The sequence below is a fragment of the Aythya marila genome (genome assembly GCF_965140915.1).
Source record: "Aythya marila genome assembly, chromosome: 2".
Taxonomy (NCBI): Eukaryota; Metazoa; Chordata; class Aves; order Anseriformes; family Anatidae; genus Aythya; species Aythya marila.
Window position 1 is genome coordinate 127,264,972 of NC_139043.1, and position 22,109 is coordinate 127,287,080.

The 22,109-nt window shown below is 41.4% G+C and overlaps 1 protein-coding gene across 5 annotated transcripts in view; it reads right to left on the reverse strand.

Moving 5' to 3' along the window:
• LOC309875067 (tumor protein D52) overlaps positions 1-22,109 on the reverse strand; it is a 114,054-nt gene that overhangs the window by 66,875 nt on the left and 25,070 nt on the right. For 3 of the 5 annotated variants that reach the window (XM_082754067.1, XM_082754065.1, XM_082754064.1), the window contains exons 3-6: positions 20,460-20,608; positions 19,538-19,639; positions 12,864-12,912; positions 10,336-11,753 (exon numbers count right to left, since the gene is read on the reverse strand). In XM_082754067.1, the coding sequence (XP_082610193.1) occupies positions 11,637-11,753; positions 12,864-12,912; positions 19,538-19,639; positions 20,460-20,608 (417 nt within the window). In that variant the 3' untranslated portion in view covers positions 10,336-11,636. Of the gene's footprint in view, positions 1-9,908; positions 10,113-10,335; positions 11,754-12,863; positions 12,913-19,537; positions 19,640-20,459; positions 20,609-22,109 lie in introns of those variants that run through there. The other 2 variants (XM_082754068.1, XM_082754066.1) reach the window with 2 other exon arrangements.

The window sequence follows — 22,109 nt, forward strand, 5'->3', positions numbered from 1 at the left end:
TTCGTGGTCAGAGGTTTTGTCCTGTTTAAAACAATCACACAAACAGAACAACTGAAGTTCATGCTGTTTGCCAACAGATTCGACTCACAACCCAAACTGGGCAACCGCGAAGACGTGGAAGATCTCTTCAGTTTCCTCAAAACAATAGATTTTTCCATTTTATTCTGTGAAAAGAGATAACGGCGAGCAGCTAGCACATAGCTCTTGATTCTCAAACCCCTTTATTAGCAACAACTGTAGAAAACAAACAAAAGCAAGATTTGTGTTATTTAATAAAGCCGCTGAAGGCAAACAGTGCCAAGCAGAAAAGAAGGGCCCATGATTCAAAGCAGAAATAAAAGCAGTGATTCAGGTAAAAATCCAAGATTAATGACTGCGAAGTCACAAAGGACAGCTCTGAAAGCAATCGAGGAGAGAACTGGAAACTTCTTTGCTTGAAAGCAAAAAGATCCTAATAAAAAGCTTCACATGATGCGCTTGTGTTGCAAAGACTGTTTCAATGTCCAATTTACAAAAATACTTGCCCATCAGCTTATGCTATGACAACCTGAGTTCTTTCGGGGAAGTGTTTTAGCTGTAAGGATTTTAATATATTCCAGTGTTCATCATTTCAAATCTGCAGGCAAGCTCAAGACATATCAGTGTAGCTAAAAAGCTCTATCTGGGATCACAACAGATTAGATGCCAAACATTCTTCATTCCGGCTTAAAAGTCTCCTTTGTTCTTCTGAACATGGAAATACGCTCTGGAGACACAGGGACTTGCAGATAAGGGAACAGCAGCAGTTCAGAAAGCCGAGCAATTCCTGCAGACACCACATCCACCACGCTCTGTCCATGCCTGCGCGATGACTTGAGTTCACCCTCAATGGTAGCAAAACCCCGATTAGTTTTAGAATAAACACACACGGTGTCTGTGTACGTTTTTTAAAGGCAAGTTGGTTGAAGAAAACAGGAGAGAGAAGAAAACACAATCATTTTTCAATAAAATATGGAACTACAAAACTGGTATTCAAGACGAGAGCAGTGACTGCTGAAGGCTTTTCCTCCAAAACTTTACAATTCAGAGGAAATACATCTCAGATTTTATGACCAAAAACCAAAAAGGGCAAAGGAAAACAGGTTGTTTTTTTTTTTTGTTTTTTTTTGTTTTTTTTTTTTTGCCTAGAACAGGATAAAGGAAATTGACTGCTATGTTTTCATTCTTATCTTTATTAAATCTTTATTAACTTTCAAAAACTCACATATTTAGGGCTTTAATTGTCCAGAGGTACTTCCCATCACAAACTTGAAGCTACAAGCATCCCTAAGGAACCACCAAAGAGCAAACCTTCAGTTGTTCCAACCAAAAGAGGAATATCCATACATTTTCCTCAGTAAAGAAAAAAAAATGTGGTTTTATTTCAGAAAGCAAAACAAACAAACCTCTTCAGCCAAGAAGCCTGGAAGTAAAAAGCTGAAATTAGACATTTAAGCATCCCTTGGTGAGAAGTGGTGACTAAGTGTTTTGGCAAAGAGTCATTTAAATTTTGCTGAATATACTAGGATATTTGGCAACTAATACAGTGTGCAAGTCTAATACTATTTTGTAAGGAACTCTTCATTAAAACCCTAACTTTTTTGTTTTTATTATTTTTAATACTGCAGGATGAGGCTTTAGGCAACACAGCTATGGAAGCCGGGGTATCTCCATATTCACCACTAACCTGACAGTAAAACCTGGCAGTGATCTTGCCGCACACAATGTGCAAGGAGGAGTCTCAGAGCCCCCTGTGTGCGCTGGGAGCACACACGAGCTGAAATCTCTGAGAAGACCCTCAAGCCCCCAAGGAACTACTGAGAAAGCATCACCTGCTTGGTAAGGTTTGTGAGCAGCCTGGGCAAAACATTCTGGCAATATTTTACAGCTCAGCTGTAAGCTGGAGAACTCAGAACTGCTCTCACCTATCCACTTGAAACTGGCTGAGCTGTAAGTCCTGGAAATGAAGTATGCCTTATTTTATTTCTCAATCTAGTCTTAAGTAAACCGTAATAATACTGAGAAAAAAGCCTCTAGGTAATGCCATTTGGAAGACTACTTTATGTGGATATCCAAGCTGCCTTCATAAGGCACAAAAAACTGCAAGAAATACTGGAACAAACTGAGGTTGTGTTCTTACGTGCAAGTATTATGGCTGAGACTTTTTTTTTTTTTTTATATATAAAAGTCCAAGAGTGTCTGGCTGAAACTCCAGTGCTCTATGTCAGAGTTAGACTAGATGCTCACAGTGATCTTTTCTAGCCTAAAAAAAAAATTTGTTTAATCGTCAGTTAAGATTAAACTGAATATACTTTCAACAATGCAGGTACCATTTTTCCAATCTCTCATGCAAGCAGCAAGATCTCGTGGTGTATAGCCCCAAATAAGATCTGCAAGAGCTGCAGCTGCTTCACTGACTCCCACCTCTAAGAGTTGTGACAGGCTAATACACAAAAACATGCACAAAGCTAATTTGAAATGCATGCTATGAGGAAATGACTGATTTCCACTGAAGAATACCTTCACTTTGTGCACGTTACAGTTTCTACTTGCCAACCTTTTTCAACCCCAAAAGAAAAAAGAATACCAAAAGCATCAAGCATCAATTATACTAATAGTACAGTCACATTTTGTAGCGTTATCCAAAAGGGACCAAACACGGTCATAGGAAGTTACAAGTTATTTGCTGTCATACTTGGCAAAGCTCTCTAGGTTTTGCTTTGCAATTCACTGCACACACAATTTTAAGCCAAATCCCACATACTGAAATTACATTTGGGAAAAAAAAAGTTTTAAAATTGCATTTTGATTGGCGATTGGGAAAGGACTACACTTGTATTTTTAAAATAATGAAAGATTCAGCACACACTATTTGAAAGCAGTTGATGTTGGTGTTTAATGTTCAGTCTTTACCTTCTGCTTATCTTTCCATCAAGCTCCGCATTTTGGTACTCACTGCAACGCTGACTGAAGAATATAATCTTATTTTTGCATACAGAATAACTTCTAATTAAAAGCTTTTCAAATGCGCAGAGAAGAGGCATTACATTTGTATGTCAAAATATATTTGTATATATATTGTCCTCGTAATAACGAACAATGTAATATTGTGAACTAAGCAAATTTTTAAAAGAGATGCAAATAACAATTAACCAAATACATGTAGCACTTAACCAGGAAAATACCATGGTGAACACTACCCTTCTGTCTCTCATAATTACACTTTTCAAGTAGGATCATGCAGACATCAAAAAAAAAAAAGATCACAGGAATATGATTTGTACACTGTGCATAATATGCAACAGGTTTTCCTGAGCTGGACTTTAAAAATCAAAACTTCTCTGTTGTCTGGTAAGCTCTTTACATTGCTTTCTGAAGCTTTTATCTGTCTGAAGATGGGTATTTCTTAGACTTATCATCTAGATGTAGCATGAGAACAGTTCTGTAAACTCACGAAACACACTAATTATTTCTTTTGTGAAATGACTCATTACTGATGTCTTACTCTGTGCTGCTAAATCAAATGTAGTAGCTCTGTTCATAAAAGAAATTTAAATGTTCTAATTCAAACTACCCTTGTAAGTCTTGTAAGAAATGCTGCATGCACTAGCACAGTGAGTAAAAAAACTGGAGCCTTCTGACTCCATTATGGCTACACCTGCCCCTTTCCAAAAGTGCCGATGGTATGGTCTGTTTTGCTTAAATCTGGATTTTTTTAGTATACAGAGATGTACATGACTAAAAATTGTATTTATACTTGTTTTCTGTGACTTTAAGCAACTGTGTTGAGGAGGAACAGCATAAAACAACAGAGCACATTTGGTGAGAGGAAAGCCATCACAGCTCTATTTCACAAGGAAATTAAGCATCTACAGCTGCTTTTAGTCCCTTTTTTGAAACTTCTTGTGAGGCAAAACAACTGCCCATTTATAATACCAGAAAGCAGCAAAGATACATTGCTAACACATTGTAACGCTACTGAAACCTCCAAGGTTTGCCCCCAAAATCTTATAAATCTGCTGCACTGGTTGACTCCACAGCAACTGTGTTGTAAGAAGAAGGTTCTCCAGTTATCTTCACATTTTCATTAGGTACACAGCGCAGAAATTGGAAAACAAGACTTCCATAAAGGGTTTCAAATGCAGCTTAAAAATATACTGGTTAGTAGCTGGAAGGATCACGTACTAGGAGTGCTGAGTGAAGAATGTATTTGATAACATAAAATTATATATAATTTGTTTGCAATAAACCTGCCTGTTTTTTTTGGATGTAAATAATATCTGTATGCAATTTAAACAAAGTATATCTATATTTTTCTTCAAGGATTATTTTATAGCAATTTTATAACATTGTGATTGTGTCAATATAAGGTTAAAATATGAAGCCCTCGGAGAACAAACAAATAGGTCAAAAGAAGTGAAGATCATAGCAGAGATGAAAGTTCACTGATGTTCTGCAAAAGGAGAGATGAGTCTCAATGCAGTATCTTCACCAGTAATAGGAAAAGAAGCCAACTCAAACCACTTATAGTTATCTAAATATTTTTACTGCATTTTGTTATATATGGGAAGAGATGGGAAGAAAACGTAAGAACTAGGAGGTGATTCCTATAAGGCCCTGACCATTCGTGTCCACAGCTCTTCACATTCCTCCCAGCTCTCCCCCAGCTCACATATACTCCTCCCTCGTGCCTGCACCCGCTCCTACATGAGCTAGGATCCACTCTCAAGAGCAACATTCCTCCCTGCGCACATGCTGAGCGCACCCAAAACATCCAACTCTTCAGTTCACTTCTGAAAAGAACTGAAATTCTCATCTCCGAAGAAGGGAAATGTCTAAGCCAGGGTGAGCCCGCTCCATGGGTCACATCACAAAGAGTCATACCAGACCAGCGCACGCAGTGCTAAGAGAAACTTGTGGTGCCTGAGCCCAGCACGTGCAGCTAGGCTGCTTCAGTCATCACTTAGATAGCAGTCTCAGAGCTATCTAAAGAAGTTCCAGAAGAAAACTGCAACCCGTTCCCTAAGTGCTGTGGTCTTCTTGCTGAGGAGGGAGCTCTGCACGGTGTTAAGGGCCTTGCCACACAAGTCTGTGCTCCCGAGTCCCTGCACAAAGGGGCAGCAAGCACCACACCTCTGTGTTCTGCCAAGGACTGTAATGCAAATCAGCCTTTAGAGCAGACACAGCTGAGAGGATGCTGAGAAGTTTGTGCTGTAGCCCTTGTCCTGCATTCAGCCTCAGGAAGCGTTCACCGTGCAGCAGGAGCAGGCATAACCCAAGGCTCTCAAACGCACACACAGCCAGCGCAAGCCAAGAGAAACTCACAGGTAAAGCAAACTCGTTCCAGGTCCCATAAATTCCGAGGGGCAAGTCGTGCTCTCTGCTAGTCAGCAGCGTCGAGTACTTGAACGCTGGCCAGAAGGTAATCTGCCTGAAAGAGTCACCTCTGTATTTTCTGTACAGTGCTATTACATTTGCAATCAAAACAAAAACGTTTTTAAGTTTTTTGTTAAGACTGAAAGTGCACTCCACCCACAGTTTATAGGGGCACTAAGAAACATTATGCTAAAGTGAAAAATGCCCAGAGTAACTATTTTTGTTCTCAAATAACTGCAACTTCAGTAAAACCATCTTCTAGACAATATCCTAGGTGAAAAGATAGATTAAGAAAACTATTTCCCACCAGCAATTGCACTATAAGTAATTCTGTTATTTTTTTTCCAAAACGTCCCGTGTTAGGCATTATTCCAAACTGAGGTTGAGAAGACACTGCATAAGTAGGGCAGGTACGTGTCCTTTGTAAAGAACATCCACCTACCCTTTCTAACAGGGCAGTACATTCATTTAAAACTATTGCTTTTGTGTCTCAGTTTTTAGTCTCTCGCCTTAAATATAAATAGCTAAGACAGCTCTTTATATCATCTGTTACAACACTTGTCTTCTCTTTATGACCATGGATATCTTACTTTTGAAAACAGCAACCAGAAATTTAAATATGTGGATGCCCTCAAATTCCCTAATCCTTTCAGAAAATAGCATCTGGCTGGACAAAAAAAGGACAAACATTTTTGATGGAATAATTCCTAATCTATTTCAGAAATGAGTTATGATTACGTACTGATACCAATGCCCTGAAAAGTCACCGTTTTGTAGATTTCTGATGCTTTTCTTTTGCAGAGATCAAAAACTGCTACAGAGTTCAATCTGCAGCCTGCAGATTAAACTAATTACTTTTCTCTCAGTGATCCTTGTGTTTAGGCATACACGTTAGTATACACTATTGCCTAAGGTTGCAAAATGAGGACTGTGATCCCATAAGTGAAATTTAAATTGAAACACATCCACAACAAGGATACAATTGGCTCTCTTCAGCATTTCCATACGCATAACGTGTAAGAATTCAAACAGACAGAGAAGGCACGATGCACATGCTAAACTTTGTGTATGAGAGCTGTGGCACCGAGGAGAAGCAACATGAAATCTGTACGCCTCTGCCAAGGTGAAAATATGGAAATAAAGCCTGAACGCTGCAAGGTGACACTCTCAGCGCCGCCCAGTTCAGACGCAGGCCAGCTTCTGCACGGAGCCTGTCCCCGTAAGGCCAACTTTAAAAAAATAGCCATAAAAAAGAGCGAGGTTTGCTCTGACCCTGCGCCTCCCCTGGAGCTGCCTGTGCGCGACGCGACCCCCCCCTGCCGGCCGCCGCAGGAGAGGCAGGGGCAGGGGGCCCAGACCCTCTCAGCGCCCCTCCGTCCTTCCCAAAAAAGGGGCTCCCTACCTGGATGCGCGGGTAGCACCCAAAGCATCTCCCCCACTTCTGACAGATTTCCTTACGGGGCTCCACGCAGAGGAGGAGAGCTCCAGGCTTGTCTTTTGGTTTGGTGTTCTAGGCTCGGCACTACATCATCACGAAAATGCAGAAGGAGAAAGCAGTGAGAGGTAAGCCGCCCGCTGTAGGCAAGGTTAACCGGCACGCAGGGTTCCCAGAATATTTTGCTTACCGTGCTGCTAACTTTTAATGACTTAAAGCAACATTTACGCACCTGCTCCATAGATTTCCCTACCTGAAAAATAAAACATGTTACTCTGATACATTACCAGCCAGCAGGGAACAACAGCGGGCAGCTAGGAAGCAAGGTCGGCATCACGCATTTGCTGCTGTGCCCTGAAAAGTTAAGAAGCTACCCAGGGAAAATACCATCATGCTTTTTTAGTTACCTAAAACAACTGCAAATCAGCATGTCCATTTGCCAAGTTTTCTGCCATTCACATAAAATAAACCTTTGCCTGCAAAACACCACAGCATCCCAAACACCGCGGCACCTGTGCAGCTTCAAAAGTGAGAAGAAAAAAACCCTATACATGAAACCAGTGCAGAAATGCCACTGAATCTGTGTATTTCTTCCTCTATTGAAGCAGAATCACCGAGGACCCAAATTACATCCCTGTGCTGTTACAGCTGCTGTGTCTTGCAAGAGCAGATCCCGTGGATGCACAGCACCCCGGAAAGGGACTGCAGCTGGAGCCACTGCACGCTTTCCTCAGGAGAGGAGCATGTTGCTCCCCTTGAAAGGATTTTCCCAAAATGACTTCCAATGCTTTGAGTATCTCCCATAAGTATCACAGAACTTTATGCTGTATTACCATCAAGGTTGCTCATACCTGTAGGAAGTTTATTTATCCAAAAACACACTTCCTAGCAATCAAAATAGGTTACAGTTAGTGAGACAGAGAGCTAAGAAACCTGGAAAGAGCCAACAAATAACACTGGGTGTTGGACCCCTTGTGTTCTCCTCCTGTTCCAGTATCCCACCTTGCATACTCGCTCACTCTCATCAAGCATGCTCCTTCTTCTGCATCCTCTTAAAAGAGAAGAGCCGTGAACAACCAGCGGCCACAGTGGGGCTCTCTGAGCGTTTTGCTAACTGGGCTCTGAACAGCACAGAAGCAGGCTTGTGGCAGTCTCACTTCAGCTCCTTGTCACGCTCTTAACATCCCTGTGACATCACACAGCACGGCACTGCCCTTCCTCTTCCTCACATCAGGGTAATCCAGTACAGCGTAGAAAAATCCGGAGCCGTGGTCCAGCTCTTCATTTTGCATTCCTATGCTGAAGTCCAGCTTGAATTAGGTGTTTATATTTCTACACATGATTACACATAGAAATGACACTGTGAATACCACATAACATTTCAGTTAGTTCAGTATACCTACACAAACTTGAAAGACTTTCTGTAAAGACGTTTTAAAGACTTTCTATAAATATATACAAACAGAAAAAAAAAAAAAAAAAAAAAAAAAAAAAAACCTATGTTCCTAACTTGTTACTTTAACAGGGCAAAAAAAAAATCTAACCCCTGAAGCAAAGTTTGCTATATTCTACAGCCAGGTCAGCTGGATCCACTCTTAAAATCTTTTGCAGACTTCTCCCTTGGACTGTACCTGAGCCAGCTCACAGCTTCATCCTAGCACAGCCAGCCTCATTACTAGGGATATTCAATGGAAAGCAGAATGTCACAACATAATTTGGGCTATCAGCTCCTGGATCCAGTAACTGGCATTTCTGCATTCCCTGTACTGTGTCAGTCCTGCAATGTTAACAAACAGCATTAGCCTCCATATCCTATTGGGCACACTCTAACATTATCCCAGCCACACAGAACTGGAAAAATTACAAAGCGAAGCGCAATGAGGGTGACCAGCAGTACGGAATATCTTCCACGTAAGGAAAAATCAGATATTGGGATTTTTCAGCCTGGAGGAGATATTCTGTGATATGTTAATACACATCTACTGCTTCTTCCTGTAACTAGGTGCCTGTTACTGGCCACTATCACAGCTGATACTAGGGGAAAATCAGCGTGACAAAATTCACTGCAACAACCACAGAGGGTGACTTAGCTGCTGCTCACCGTGGATCTCGCCATGCCTGTCTAAAGCACCTCTGCTTCGTGGTGGGGTAAGAGGAGAACACCAGGCGGGTAAGGGGATGCCAGCTGATTGCCCTCCTGTTGTTGGGACGCGGGGTCTGCTCTCCATCCAACCTCTGTGCTGCTGGGCCTTGCCTGGAACATCACCGCCCCCTGCCACCACTGTGACAATACCAGGGAACCAGCACCCAGGGAACGGTGGCTGTCCTCCCTCATAACTACCTGTTTAACCCCCATATTGCAACTTCTGCTGCTTTCACATGCGAGTACTTTCACGTAAGTGCTTTCCACTTATTTCTCTAAATCCTGCCCTAATATTTCTGCTGTAAGCCACTAGAGTACCATCCTCAAACGTCTTTGATCCCACCCACTGACGTTTCATCACACTTTTCACCTTCTTTCTGCCAGCTAATAAAACCCTGCACGTGGCTTTGCTGCAGACCTGCACCTCCTATGTTAAACCCATGTGTTTCCTACAGAAACAGGACACATTTTTGTGGTAGTATGTTAACGAAAAGCACGAGAACTGTCAACTTTTCTGGAGGATATTCACTACAGAAAGTGAAGGGATGAGAGGTGAGATAGGCAAATGCGAACAGGTAGATCAAAGACTCATTAGGGTTGGAGAAGCTCTCCAAGATCATCTGGTCCAACCATCCCCTACCACCAATGTCACCACTAAGCCATGTCCCCAAGCACCAGGTTCAACCTCTCCTTGAGCACCCCCAGGGACGGTGACTCCACCACCTCCCTGGGCAACCCGTCCCAGTGCCTGACTGCTCTTTTCGAGCAGAAATGTCTCCTCATTTCCAACCTGAACCTCCCCTGGCACAACTTGAGGCCATTCCCACCCCCCACACCCCCACCCCACCACCCCTGAGGCGCCCGGGCTCTACCCGCCCCCCGCCAGCAGCCCCGGTCCCGCCCCGCCGCCCAGGGGCGGCCCCTCCCCGCCCTCACCTGCCGCCCTGCCGCCGCCACGGCGCCTCCCGGCCGCCTCCCCGCCTCCTGCCGAGGGGCTGCTCCCTGCCCGGGGGGGTCCTGCCGGGGCCCGTCCTGCCTGAGGCCACCGCCGCCGCCTCCCCGCCCGGCCGCCGTCAGCAGCCAGCGCCGCGCCGCCCGCCATTGCCGCCAGCCCGGCGCCGCCATCTTGGGCCGCGTGCAGGGCGGGGCGCTGCGCCTGCGCGCGGGGGGCGGTGAGGCGGGGCGGCCGCCATCTTAGGGCGGGGAGCGGCCGCTGCGGGGCGCCCGGCACCGCCCCATGGCGGGCTGAGGGGGGCCTGGGTCCCTCAGCAGCACAGAGCCCCGCTATTTTCACATGGAAGTAAATTTATTTTCTTATTTTTAAGTGTAATCCTCTATATTAACAATACATTCCTCACACTTCTGGTTTTTAATTTATTTTTTTATTAAGCTTCTCACAAGGAACTGAGCATATATACATGACAGCTGGCATGCTAATAAAGTTGTCAGGAACTCTTTTATTTTTCTTCCACACCCCTCCACAGCAGGGGGAAGTTTCAGACTTCACACACTTGTTTCAAATCTGCTTCCAGTTCTAACCGTGGTGATAAACACATGCCCAAAGCTCTAATCTTGCCCACACCAGGTGCCAGAAACATAGAAAAGACAAGCAATTTGAAGACAACAATCCGATAAAGCAACAGGTAGAGGAACAGACCTTGCCAGAGTGCCGTGCTGCAATGTAACACTCTGCGCAGCAGAGTAAATGGGAGTAGTGGTACATCTTAAGGGGTTCAGGCCCTCAAGACCTACAGAAAAAAACAGCTATTGTAGTATGTAGTAGATCTTTTCCAGTCAGTCTACAGGGGAATGAACATTAGCATTTGACAGCAGCTCTCTCCCACTGCCCAATAGAAGAACCACTTTCATGCTCAGGCCTATTCTTACCATCCCTGCTCTGTTAGTGTCTGACACCTCTGCATCTGAATTAAGATTCGCAACTGATCAAAAGTTCAGAACAAAACGCGATATTGATCACGTTATTGTAACTGAACTAAACCAGCATTAATAGGCATCTTGCTTCCAGAGTCCTCCTAGTTAGATAAGCCAAAGACAAATCAGTAAGTTTTAGATGTCATGTGTTATACTACCAGTATCTTTTGTACAAGAACCAAGCTCTTAATACAGTACATTCCACCACATCTGTAACTGTGCTACAAGTAACTTGTTTAAAGCCTGTTGAAGTACAAGTCCTTTCTTTAGCTGGGAGTGATCCTCCTAGTCTGGTTCCCATGCAGGCAACACTTAACTGAAATAATCACAAGGGAGTAAAGTTTGGCAGCAAAAGTAGATTCAAAATGATCGAGTTGAACAGTAGTTACAGATTCAGAAGCAATTATGTATCCACAGTGTATGTACAGTATAATTAACTTCTCAGAAGAGTTTTCATTGCTGTATTTTAAAGGTTGCCTTCAAATTAGAGATAAGTCCTTTAAATGTTTGAAAGGCATAAAAATTCCCCTTCCCACACAAAACCCCAAACAATGCATTTTAGTTTCAAAAATAATTTGAACCCACAAACAAGCTTGGTATCAGTTAACCTGGTAAAATAGCTACGTGCTAAATAAAAGCACATCTGGTGGAAAGAGCGCAAAGAATGTTAGAAGTGTGCTTAGGTCTTGCTTGCAGCATCTGGCAGTGGGTAGCAGGACAGAGGCAGGAATCTCAGTGGGTCTCCTCCTGTGTCTGTTCTGCAATTGTTTCTGTGGCACTGGCATTGGCAGCAGAGTTCAAAACTTCTCCAAAGTCTCCCCCAGCAGGTTTGTTTCCTCCAACTTTAAACTAGAACATAAAGAGAGCCTCAACATAAAGGTATCTACATAAAACCAGTACCTCTGCACAAAGAAGCTTAACAACTCTTCTCAGCAGAGCAGCTTTTCCAGGACTGAGCTACCCCCACGACACTTTATATTACTTAGAAAATATTTAAATATCACGGACACACCAGCTTCCCTGTGACTTCGAGACACAAAGAATGAAAAAGAATGAAGCAGACCTAATTCTGGGGAGTGTGAAGGCTGACACACACACACACCCTCAGTTACGAACAGTACAGGTATGCCGCCTTTTAAGCCAGTTAGGCTTTGAAAGATTCAGAGTTAAAACTAGCTGCTGTGTTGTTCAGTTAGGAGCCTTGAATGGTTTTCAGTCTCACGAGCAGATCTTGAGTTCTTTCATGGAGCCTTGCAGCTATGCTACTTTCTCCAGGCAGTCTGTTCACCTTTTCACTTCTCTCTACAGAAGTTATTTTGTGGTATGGCGTGGCCATTAGTGACAATGAGCTTGCAGAAATCTAATGATTGTCTAATGCTTGTATGCTTCTCATCAAGCCCAGTGTGCCCCTGAGAACATTGGAGTCTGGATCTAGTTACATGTTTTAGTTATTTTTGAAGTTGGTGTTGTTTTAGGTGTTTTTGTTTGGTTTTGTATTTTTAGGGGGGAGGAGTAGGAAAGAACCTACTAATAGTATTAAGGCTTTTATGAGTAAATTTATTTTTACAAATACTTTCTGCAGAACTAAAGTACAAAGACCTTACATAGTTTAAAAAGAAGCAACCCAATCTGTACTCCTACATATGATACTTGTCCTTAGGAAGGCACAGAAGTAAAAGCCTAGACTGTTTTTGATATAATACTAGGTGTGTCATACTATCCACTTGTACAGGTAAGATAGCTGTTGATCCATCTAGTTATGAGCATCCTCCTGTTTTTATTCTGAAATCATTAGGCAGAGAAACCATTTACACAGTATTTCTAAAGACGTCATCTAAGCACCTTCAACAACTTACCAGCAACAAAAAAAAAAAAAAACACACAGGTTACCCAGAGCCCACTTAAGTCTTCTCCATATACACAGCTCCACAGTCACCAGGACTTCTTAGTAATGCTTACCTTTAAGTTCTCAACTTTTTCCTCAAAAGATTTGAATGTAGGAGAATTTCTAGGGACAAAAAGGAACCACAGAATTAAAAATGTATCTAGTTAGCATATAAATATCAGAAAACAAGCAAGCAGTTGCTTTTTCCAATGTCAACATGCATTTTGTTTATTTGGGGCTTTTCCTTTGTTTTTAATTGCAGCTTAAAAGAGTTTACATCTGGATCTCTATTTATAAAACTGAAGAACACTCAAGCTGCAACTTATTCACGTCAATTAGCCATTGCCAGTCTCAGCTATAGGATCCTTCATTAGAAGATGGAAGAGAGCACTAGCCATTTCCCCACACTCCCCCACCCCTCCACACACAGTGATTTCAAACAGGTTTCTGGCTTAAAGGGTTTGTTCAGAAAAGCTTTGTCATCCCTTTTGGATAGCCTACTGTATTACCGCTGAATAAAGCTTGTCAGATTTTTTTTCGCTTGTTGGAGAAAAACAACTTTAATTTAACAGGCTGTGTTTAGATAACAAAATAGTTCACAGTGACATTTTCTGCTAACGTAAGTTTGAGAGACTCCCCCTTGTTTTTTTAAGTGCTGGAGACAGCTGTGATTACAAACAGCGCGTTCTGCATATGCAGAGCGGGACAGCTCACAGTGTTCAGTGCTGAGGGCCACTGTATTTTTAATACTAGGGTCAAAAGAGTGCCTGTCACTGACACTTGCAAACTTGTGCAGTAGCTTTTACACCTTTTCTGCCTTTATGCAGAATGGAAAATGCTTGCCCTCCATGGACCAAGGCTAAAGGATTCATAGCAGACAAAATATAAGTTACATAAAAATTGAAGAAGTTTTTGTCAACAGGTTAAGCTTCCTTCCCTCCCTTTGCTTGGTGTTTGTGTCAGTCATCCACACCTAGCAGCACTCTTTCATTTAGGAAAACACACAGTGACATCTATATTTGAAACCAGATTCCCTCAGGAGATGGAGGGACACAGTGCCAAAAAAAGAATGCAAAGAGAAAAGCAAGCAAGCACTACAAGTCAACAAAAAGACTTTTTAGGAAACCACGTTTTCTATTCAGTTCTAAAAGACAGTCCTAAATCAGATGGTGAACTACTGTCTTTCAAACTTGTCAATTACATTTCTAACAGGAAGGTAAAGTGTTACAGTTCTCCAAACATCAGGAAAGTGCACTTAGTCTCATTCCAGATGTCTGATAAACATCACTGTTAAGTAGATTAAGTAGAAATAAAAAAAAAAATATCCTACATAGTCAATTTCCTGCACCAATATAAAGTCTTGTTCTTTCTTGGGTTTGTTTTGTTTTGTTTTTTTTTTTTTAATCTGTTAGTTAAATTCAGTTTTACTTGATCCCACACATGACAATACATATACCCAACAGCTGGATTATGCATACGTTACCTCATAATAGGCATGCTAATTGAATGTTGTATGGAGCGTATACTAAGTTGCCAGCATTAAGAAAAGAGAAAGCAAGAAGTTAGTCGAAATGATAGACAGCAGAAATTGGCTTAGAAAGCTGATTTCCAGACACCATCTTGGGTAAACAGCCAGTCTTATACAGTCTTAAATAAGAACTGCTTCGTTTTGCTTTTTTTTTTTTTTAATTGCTTAGCCATGCATGCATACACATACAACAGAGCAAAAGCTGCAACAATTTTTTCCTTTTTAAAAATATCCAAGTGCCATGCTCATTAGTAAGTACATATTTTTAGCTGAAGTCTGTCTGCTGGTAAGTTTTTTCAAGTGAGACATGCTGCATTTACGGTTTTGACAATATCAAGTAGAAAGCAAACAATCTGGAGTTATCAACCAACAGACCTTCCTACTCAAAGAAGGAGTCCAAAGGTCAGAGGGCTCCCACTTCAATTCAGTATAATTTATATTGATAAGCGTATAAATCCTATCTAGAGAGAGCAGTTACATCAACCTATATCCAACTTCAGACTTATCGTGGGGGCAGGGAAAAAGTCCTCGTTTCAACACTTCTGAAATTCATGGAGGATTTCTGTAACCTACCAGCGTTGCCACACTGGTACTGATTGGTGAGAACACACCTACTCCTAGAAGATGGCTGGAGGTAGGTTAAGGGGCTCCCAAATAACTTCAAAACCATCAGTTTCATACTCTGGGACATCCTTATTTACTCTTGATACAAATTAGCCTTAGTGTTAAATGTTTCTTGTCAGCTACCACAACAGTAAATTAGAAAAAAGTGACGATTTTTCATAATTGTTTGGAATATTGTTTTTTTGATAGGGTTTGATGATGTCTTTCAAGAGAATCCTTTCCACGCTTGCTGGTGTGGGGAGGAATAACAAAAAACCCTCACATTTGATGCACCTCCAAAGCTCAAATTAGTACCTCAGCACAATAGAATATACGTTCACAAAAGCAAAAGTGGTCATTGCATAGGAAGTTCTCAGAGGCTCGATGGCCAAACACAACGATAGGAAGAAAAACACACATGTAAGAAAACTTGCCTTAAGGTTGGAATCCCTTAAAGCAGATGTAGAACTCAAGATTTTGTAGGTACAGTGCACTGGGAGTCAGATTCATTAAGGCCAGCTGCTGTCCTGCTACACGTCAGTAACGTGTGGCCATGCTTTGCTCCTTTACCCTAAACCTCTTTCTGCTGTTTTTCATCTTCACTGATGGTCTGGCTTCCACAAAGTTTTTCAGAGCACACAGAAGATGACTATCTTCAGAAGCATCTTCATATTCCTTTCTCTGCTGTGGATTTCTAGTAATTCTGGTTTCACTGCTCTGCGCCAAGTTTCAGCACAGAACTATGCTGGTGCTACATAACTCTTTGTAGAGTCACGCTGAGCCACTTCCCCTTAGCCTGCAAGAAGTGCCTCAGTAGCTGAGGAAGTTTAAAGCTAAAAAGGGTGAAAGTTACCTTCTTTGTTTTTCCCCATGTTTACAATCTGCAAACCTGCTTGCACGGAAAAGCAACAAGTATGGTATATTGCAGATCTTCTAACAGGTGCCTAGAGAGCTTTAATCTCAGATCACTTAATAGAAGAACCATTTGCATTCTTGAGTTTACTTCTCATGTGATCCACTTGCACATATTCAGAATGTTTTGTGAAGTGTCACCATAATGTATAGGTTTGGCACAGAATGGTTTGGTTTGCAGGAGCACTGGGTAATCTTAAACATCACATAATTTGTTCAACGAGTGCGTTCTAAGAAGCAAGATGAAGTCTTGAGAAGCTTTACAAAGATGAGTCAATTTTTCTTTTCCCAACTGACAGAATGCCACAAAGCACTCACTCAGCTAGACCTAGAAGCAGGGCAGCTTGAAGATGAGAAGCCCTTTTTTACAACACCCAGAAGTTAAGACACTAGCTTACCTATGAAAGCAAAACCAACACAGTAAGTTCCTCCCTAATCTTCCATATAGTTTGTATTACATTAAAAGGCTTCTGGTCTATTAGAAATTATTATTTTTATAATTACTACATTGCCTCACATTTTGAGAATACAGAGCCATGACAGAGTCCCTGTCCTGAAAATATGCTTAAGAGCTCATAAGCACTAATGCCTTTTGTTAATAGTCAGGTTTTCAATTGATATGCTGACAAATGATGACATTTTGAAGTCCATGATCACATCACGTTTCCAAAGCAAAAGTTATTCTACAACCTCAAAATAGAGGAAAGATAAGGATTTCTGCTCCACGGTATGGACGCAGTGCAAGAGGAGCTAAGTGCAGAGTTATGATAGCTCAGGAAGTTTGGTGAGAGCTGCATCGTGGTACTACTGCTATTTGGCACGTAGTACTCATGTTGCCCACATGAGGATGTCTAGCTAATCAAAACATTCGTATAAAGGAGAATAAAGGTATTAAGAAAAAACTCAGAAGGGACAGAATTTGTTTACAGCACAACAAAAAGCAGAAGAAACACATAAAGAAAGCAACAGCTGCCTGACTTTGCAATACCAGTCCTCCCTGTTTCAATACTTCTCAAGTTCACAGCTCCATTAGCTAGCTGCCTTATTCCTTTTTACAACTGTCTCCAGTCCCATCGCAACAATGAACACCTGCATACGTTTGTGGCATGGAAATAATCCAATCATGTCACTACAGCTAAAAAATCCCTAAGCTAAGACAGCACAAGAGGAAGCCACAATGAAGAAACCACTTTGAAGAAAAATGCACCCCAATATTCAGTACTTGTTCAAGTATCAGACCCATAAATTCGCAGTTCTAGGAAAAGACTTTGACATCTAACGCTTCCTGAAATTCAGACTTGTGCCATCTTAAAAGTAGACACCGTTTTAGGGGTTACATAACCACAGGACCTGAATTCACTGGTTGAATCCCAGTTGAAATCCCAGTTGAACATGATCCTCATGAAAGCAAAAAATTAAGTGTTTCTAATCTCCTAAGTGCAATTAAGATCTAGTACAGCACTAATTCCCCTCCCCACCCCCCCCTTTTTTTCTTTTAAATCCATCTGCTCCTGAGTTTATATCCATACCTCGGATTTCCATTGCCATGATTTCCCCAGAGCAGCACACAGACAGTGTGACTCCCCAGGCCCTGTCACTCTTGCTCCCAGCGGCCTCATTTCTGATCATGGCCAGGTTGCTGTTGAATACTCTCTACCTTGAGCAATTAGGACGCTCTTGTTGGGTTGGATATTGAGGTATTAAGTTTTTAAGGCCAGAAGAGAGCTAGGAGTCTGCTCATCCCTGTCAAACAGAGCACTCCAACAGCAGGATGAGAACACCACAGCCTGATGGAAGGAAGGTGAACCCCGTTAGTTAAGCAAGCAGCTGAGCCCTGCATCCCAAAGGCATTTCCAGTCTCCCTCTGTCTTGCTGATGGCTAGAGATGAGATATATTGCAGATGCTCTTATCCTTGAGCAAACTGGGCTCACTGTCTGCCTCCTCTGCAGGCACAGCAGAAGGGGCTAGAGCTCCTAGCTCGTGTTCTAGCAGCCAGATCCCTACATCTCTAGAGATCCTATTACCATCTAAATGGGTACATAATGAGAGAGCACAAAGAAGATGAAGCCAGACAGAGGTGCACACAAGAGGATGAGGCAATAGACAGAAGCTGCTACACAGGAAAGTGATCTACTGAAAACTTCACAGTGAATATTTGCTTAGAGTAAGCAGATAAAAGGCAGTGCAGCAAAGGTAATTAAAATACTCCACGTCCAGAGATGCTGAAGTAATCAGGTCAAAGATAAGGACTGTTTCCATGAACATGTGAATGCACAAACTACCTCACACTGCACCTGTAGTGATTTGATTAGTCACAATGCTGAACAACTACTGTAATAGACACCAGAAAGGGAAAAAATTTACTCTCTCAAGGCACAAACACTGTACAGACAAAGGAGGAGTTCCGCATGCCATTGACCTCAAAACCATATTCCGCTTCTTTAAAAAAGAAATCCAGAGTCACTTTAACAGATTCCTTTCTTACACAAAAAAGGGAAACTATTACATATTATCAAGATTTCATGTCCTGGGACAGTTAGCAGATGAACTTGACGAAATGTCTTCTGACATTAGAAGAACTGCAGCTTTACATCAACTGACAGCAGAGAAAAAAAAATTACCTTTTACAGACACAACTCATTTAAAGCTTTTAATGGAGACAGTCTGACTACATGCTTAGTTTCAGAAACAGTTCTTGTGCCCACCTTACCTAAAGGAATGTGAAAATGCCTGTAGTCTGCACAATGCCAGAGTAAGCATTAAAGAGAGAAAGGAAGTTCTGATAAATCTGAAGCAAAATAAGTAACTGAAGCTGCACCTCAAAGTTTTTTTTTCACTAGACTTCAACAAGCAAGAAAGAGGTTAATGGCAGCACTTCAAAAATCAATGGTTGATTTTATTACGTTGCTCTCCAATGCAGCAATATTCTGTTCGAATGTGTTTTACTTGTCCAATAATTGAAAAATAAGTTTGATCCACTATTCATAACAAGTTACAAGTGGAGATAAGTTTTATATGTTCCAGCAGTAAAAATGATATAATCAAAGAATTCTAAGCATATGATTAGATTGCACCCAGGAAGAGCTTAGTTTGCACACAGTTAACAGTACATGTAATGATAGAAGTTACCATCAAACTTACCTAATTTGTATGAAAGGGCTGTGTCACTTCACACAGTCAAAATACGCTGTTACATACCAATGTTTAGGAATTAAAATAGTCTGCTAAAAGGTAATAAAATCAAGCCACTGCTGTGAGGTAGAACAGCTTACAAACAAGTAAGGCACCATAAAAGGAATTCACACACACAAAATACAAGAAGTCTTTAACTGTCTTTCAAGTGTGGCATTCCACAAGCTGAGAAAGTCAGGGAACAGAAGTGATGATGCTACTCGCATTGGGCACACAGAGGCAGACAGGGATGCTGCTATCTGCAATCCTACCAGAAAAATCGGAGTGGCAGCAGAGGTAATAGCATATGTTGTGTCTCTTGCATATATAAAACACACCCCACAGAACTCTTCCACATAGGGAGGACATACAGGCACATTTTGCAGCAAGTCACTCAGCACTCCTAAGGCATGCCAAGGGTTCTTGGTAGATTAACTTATAGAAGTGCCAAGTACGTTAACAGCATAAATTTGTTTCAGTGATCTGCTTAAATAGAAAAACGCAACTTTTTGTTAAAAACTAAAGAAACCTACTTGACATCTTCTAACTTCTTGGTTATGACTGAACCAACAGTTGAAAAAGCAGCCGAAGCCTTCTGACCAGCCTGAGACAGGGTTTCTGATGTTTTCTTGTATCTGTGTTCAAATAAAATTAAGTCTGCAGTTATTTTAACAGAACACATGAGAAACTTTTAGTGTATGTATGTTAAGTTTTATCAAACCCAGAAGCATACTTCAACTTTTGGGAAGAATGGATAAGCTACTTAAGAGACTATTTTGAATCATTGCTGTCTCTTCTGGCTACAGCATCTCTGCCACCTCAGATTTCAGATCAGATTCACCAACAGATATCTACTACTCCAGCCCCAGAACAGATGCTATCTGCTACTGTAGGGCTTCAAAAAGAGAAAACAGCACAAATACACATTAAGAAATAATGCTATTTTTGGTACCAAGCGTCTGAAGTCTTATCCATAATGGTTTTGTAAATAAACTTCATAGCACAAGATTCTGTATTAAGAGGTACATCCTCATACATTCTAGAAAGTCAGTGACTGCAGAAAATGAAGTTGACTCTATGCCTTAAAGTAGAAGTTTTTGTTTGGCTAGAATATTAACTGTGACTTTGTACTCCTCCTGCATGAGCTCAGTTTACAAAGTTTTCCACAGTAGAAAAAGATACTCTGACTTGGTACACCTTGATATCTTGGTAATGGTATCTCAGTTCTGTTAGTCAAATGTATTAGAATCTCCCATGTTATGGTTCATTCTTATTTTGCATGAGGTGGTATGACTAGCAGTGGCCTCAATGAGATAAGTCTATGAATTATTTACACAAATCTTAGTGCAACCTAACTTTGTGTTATCAACACATCGTATTTCACAGAAATAGATGATTTAGACATAAGAACTTCTTAGTTTTCATCTCAGACTACCATCATGAAGAGGTACATACGCTGCAGTTGATGTAACATCTTGCCAACTTTTGGTAATGTTCTGCTTTAGTTCCTGTAAGGAGTTAATTCCCAGCTTTCTCTTGATTTCTGCTAGGTGCTTCTCTTTGGCAGCTAGCACTTGTGAGAGTGTCTGGATTTCTTCTTCCACCTATTGCAGCAGAGATGAGAGAATCAAGTCAACAAGTGATCTACACAGCCATTTAACTACGTATATAGGAAAAAACATCTACTAGACACCAGTAATGGAAGGGATAACAGCTTTTTTTTCTTTTAGCATCGCCTCACAGTTGTTTCTAATTACTGAAGGGGAAATCAAACAGTCTACAACAACAACCAGTTAGTCAGAAATAAGCCTACTTGCAGCTAGCTCTCTTAGTATAATAGTCATAAGCAACTGGGTAGCTCTGAAAGACTGTATAGTTAGATATTACTACCTTTAGACTCCACGGGCCTACATTGAGCTTGAATATTAGTCAAACCTGGGACCACCAAGTCTGCATGCTCTTTCCACATCAGAAGAGATGCTAGCTTACAGACAGTATGAGGAAGCTCAGAGCATGTCTGTTCCACACATGAGTTTTGTCTCCTTTCTTGGCCATAAAAATTCTTCTGTAGCTGAATTCAGCCACAGGAGTGTCCTTCCCAGCGCGTGCTGGGAAGGAGTTGGAGGGGTGGGAATAGTGGCAGACTGAGTGGTTTAAAAAAAATATAACCTGTTCCACAACTAGAAGAAACTACAATGTCTGTGTACTTTCTTATTTACACATATAGTCAATTAAGTCCCTCAGAAACATGGACCAGGTCATAGTCAGAGGCTTACAGCCTACAGAATAGCACTGTAGAACTGTTTGACAGAGGCACTAAGGCAACACGTACAAAGGTAGGCATCCAAGCCTACTTTCTTCATCCAGACTGGACCACCCTACTTCAGGATATCAGGCTGCCTACTCATTTAATCCCCTTTGAGGGAATACCAATACCCTTAATGCACCTTGGGTTTGGATACCTGTATGAAGATCAGCATGACAGCTCAGCAAGACCAGATTCCCCTGCCACCTTCAACTGACCATTTCAACATGGAACAATACTCAGGACTACTAAAAACAAAGCCTGACTGAAAAGCTGTGTGTTTATTTCACAGCTAACCTTGGTATGCCTAACTTTTAAGATTAAACTAATTTCTTTTAGGACCCTAAAGGGAATAAAGTCACAGGGAGCTACAAAGGAAAGAAGTCCACTCAATGAAACTTGACTTTGATGACTTATGAAATGCATTTACCAGGCTTGAATATTTTACTGTCCCTCAACAAGTGCTACTTTAGTTGCTCTTAAAACTTCTGCTACTGTCAAGTATAGACAAGAATAGACAAGAATAGTTACACAGTTAGCAATTAGCAAAGTAGTGTACACATAGTTTACTACAAAGCATCCTTCATGAGAACAGCTTTAACCACACCATAGCAATAGAGATAACACTTGGTACTGGCTTCTAACCATGTTCTCTGACAGCTTTTTTTTCCCACCCTTAGGTGAGAAAGGGGTGGACAAGAGTTAGACATCTATAAATTCTGTTTTAAGCTCTGTTTACTACGCACTTTTAGCTTAATTCCCCGTATTTATAATTGGAGTTTCTTCCTGACATGTTCCCT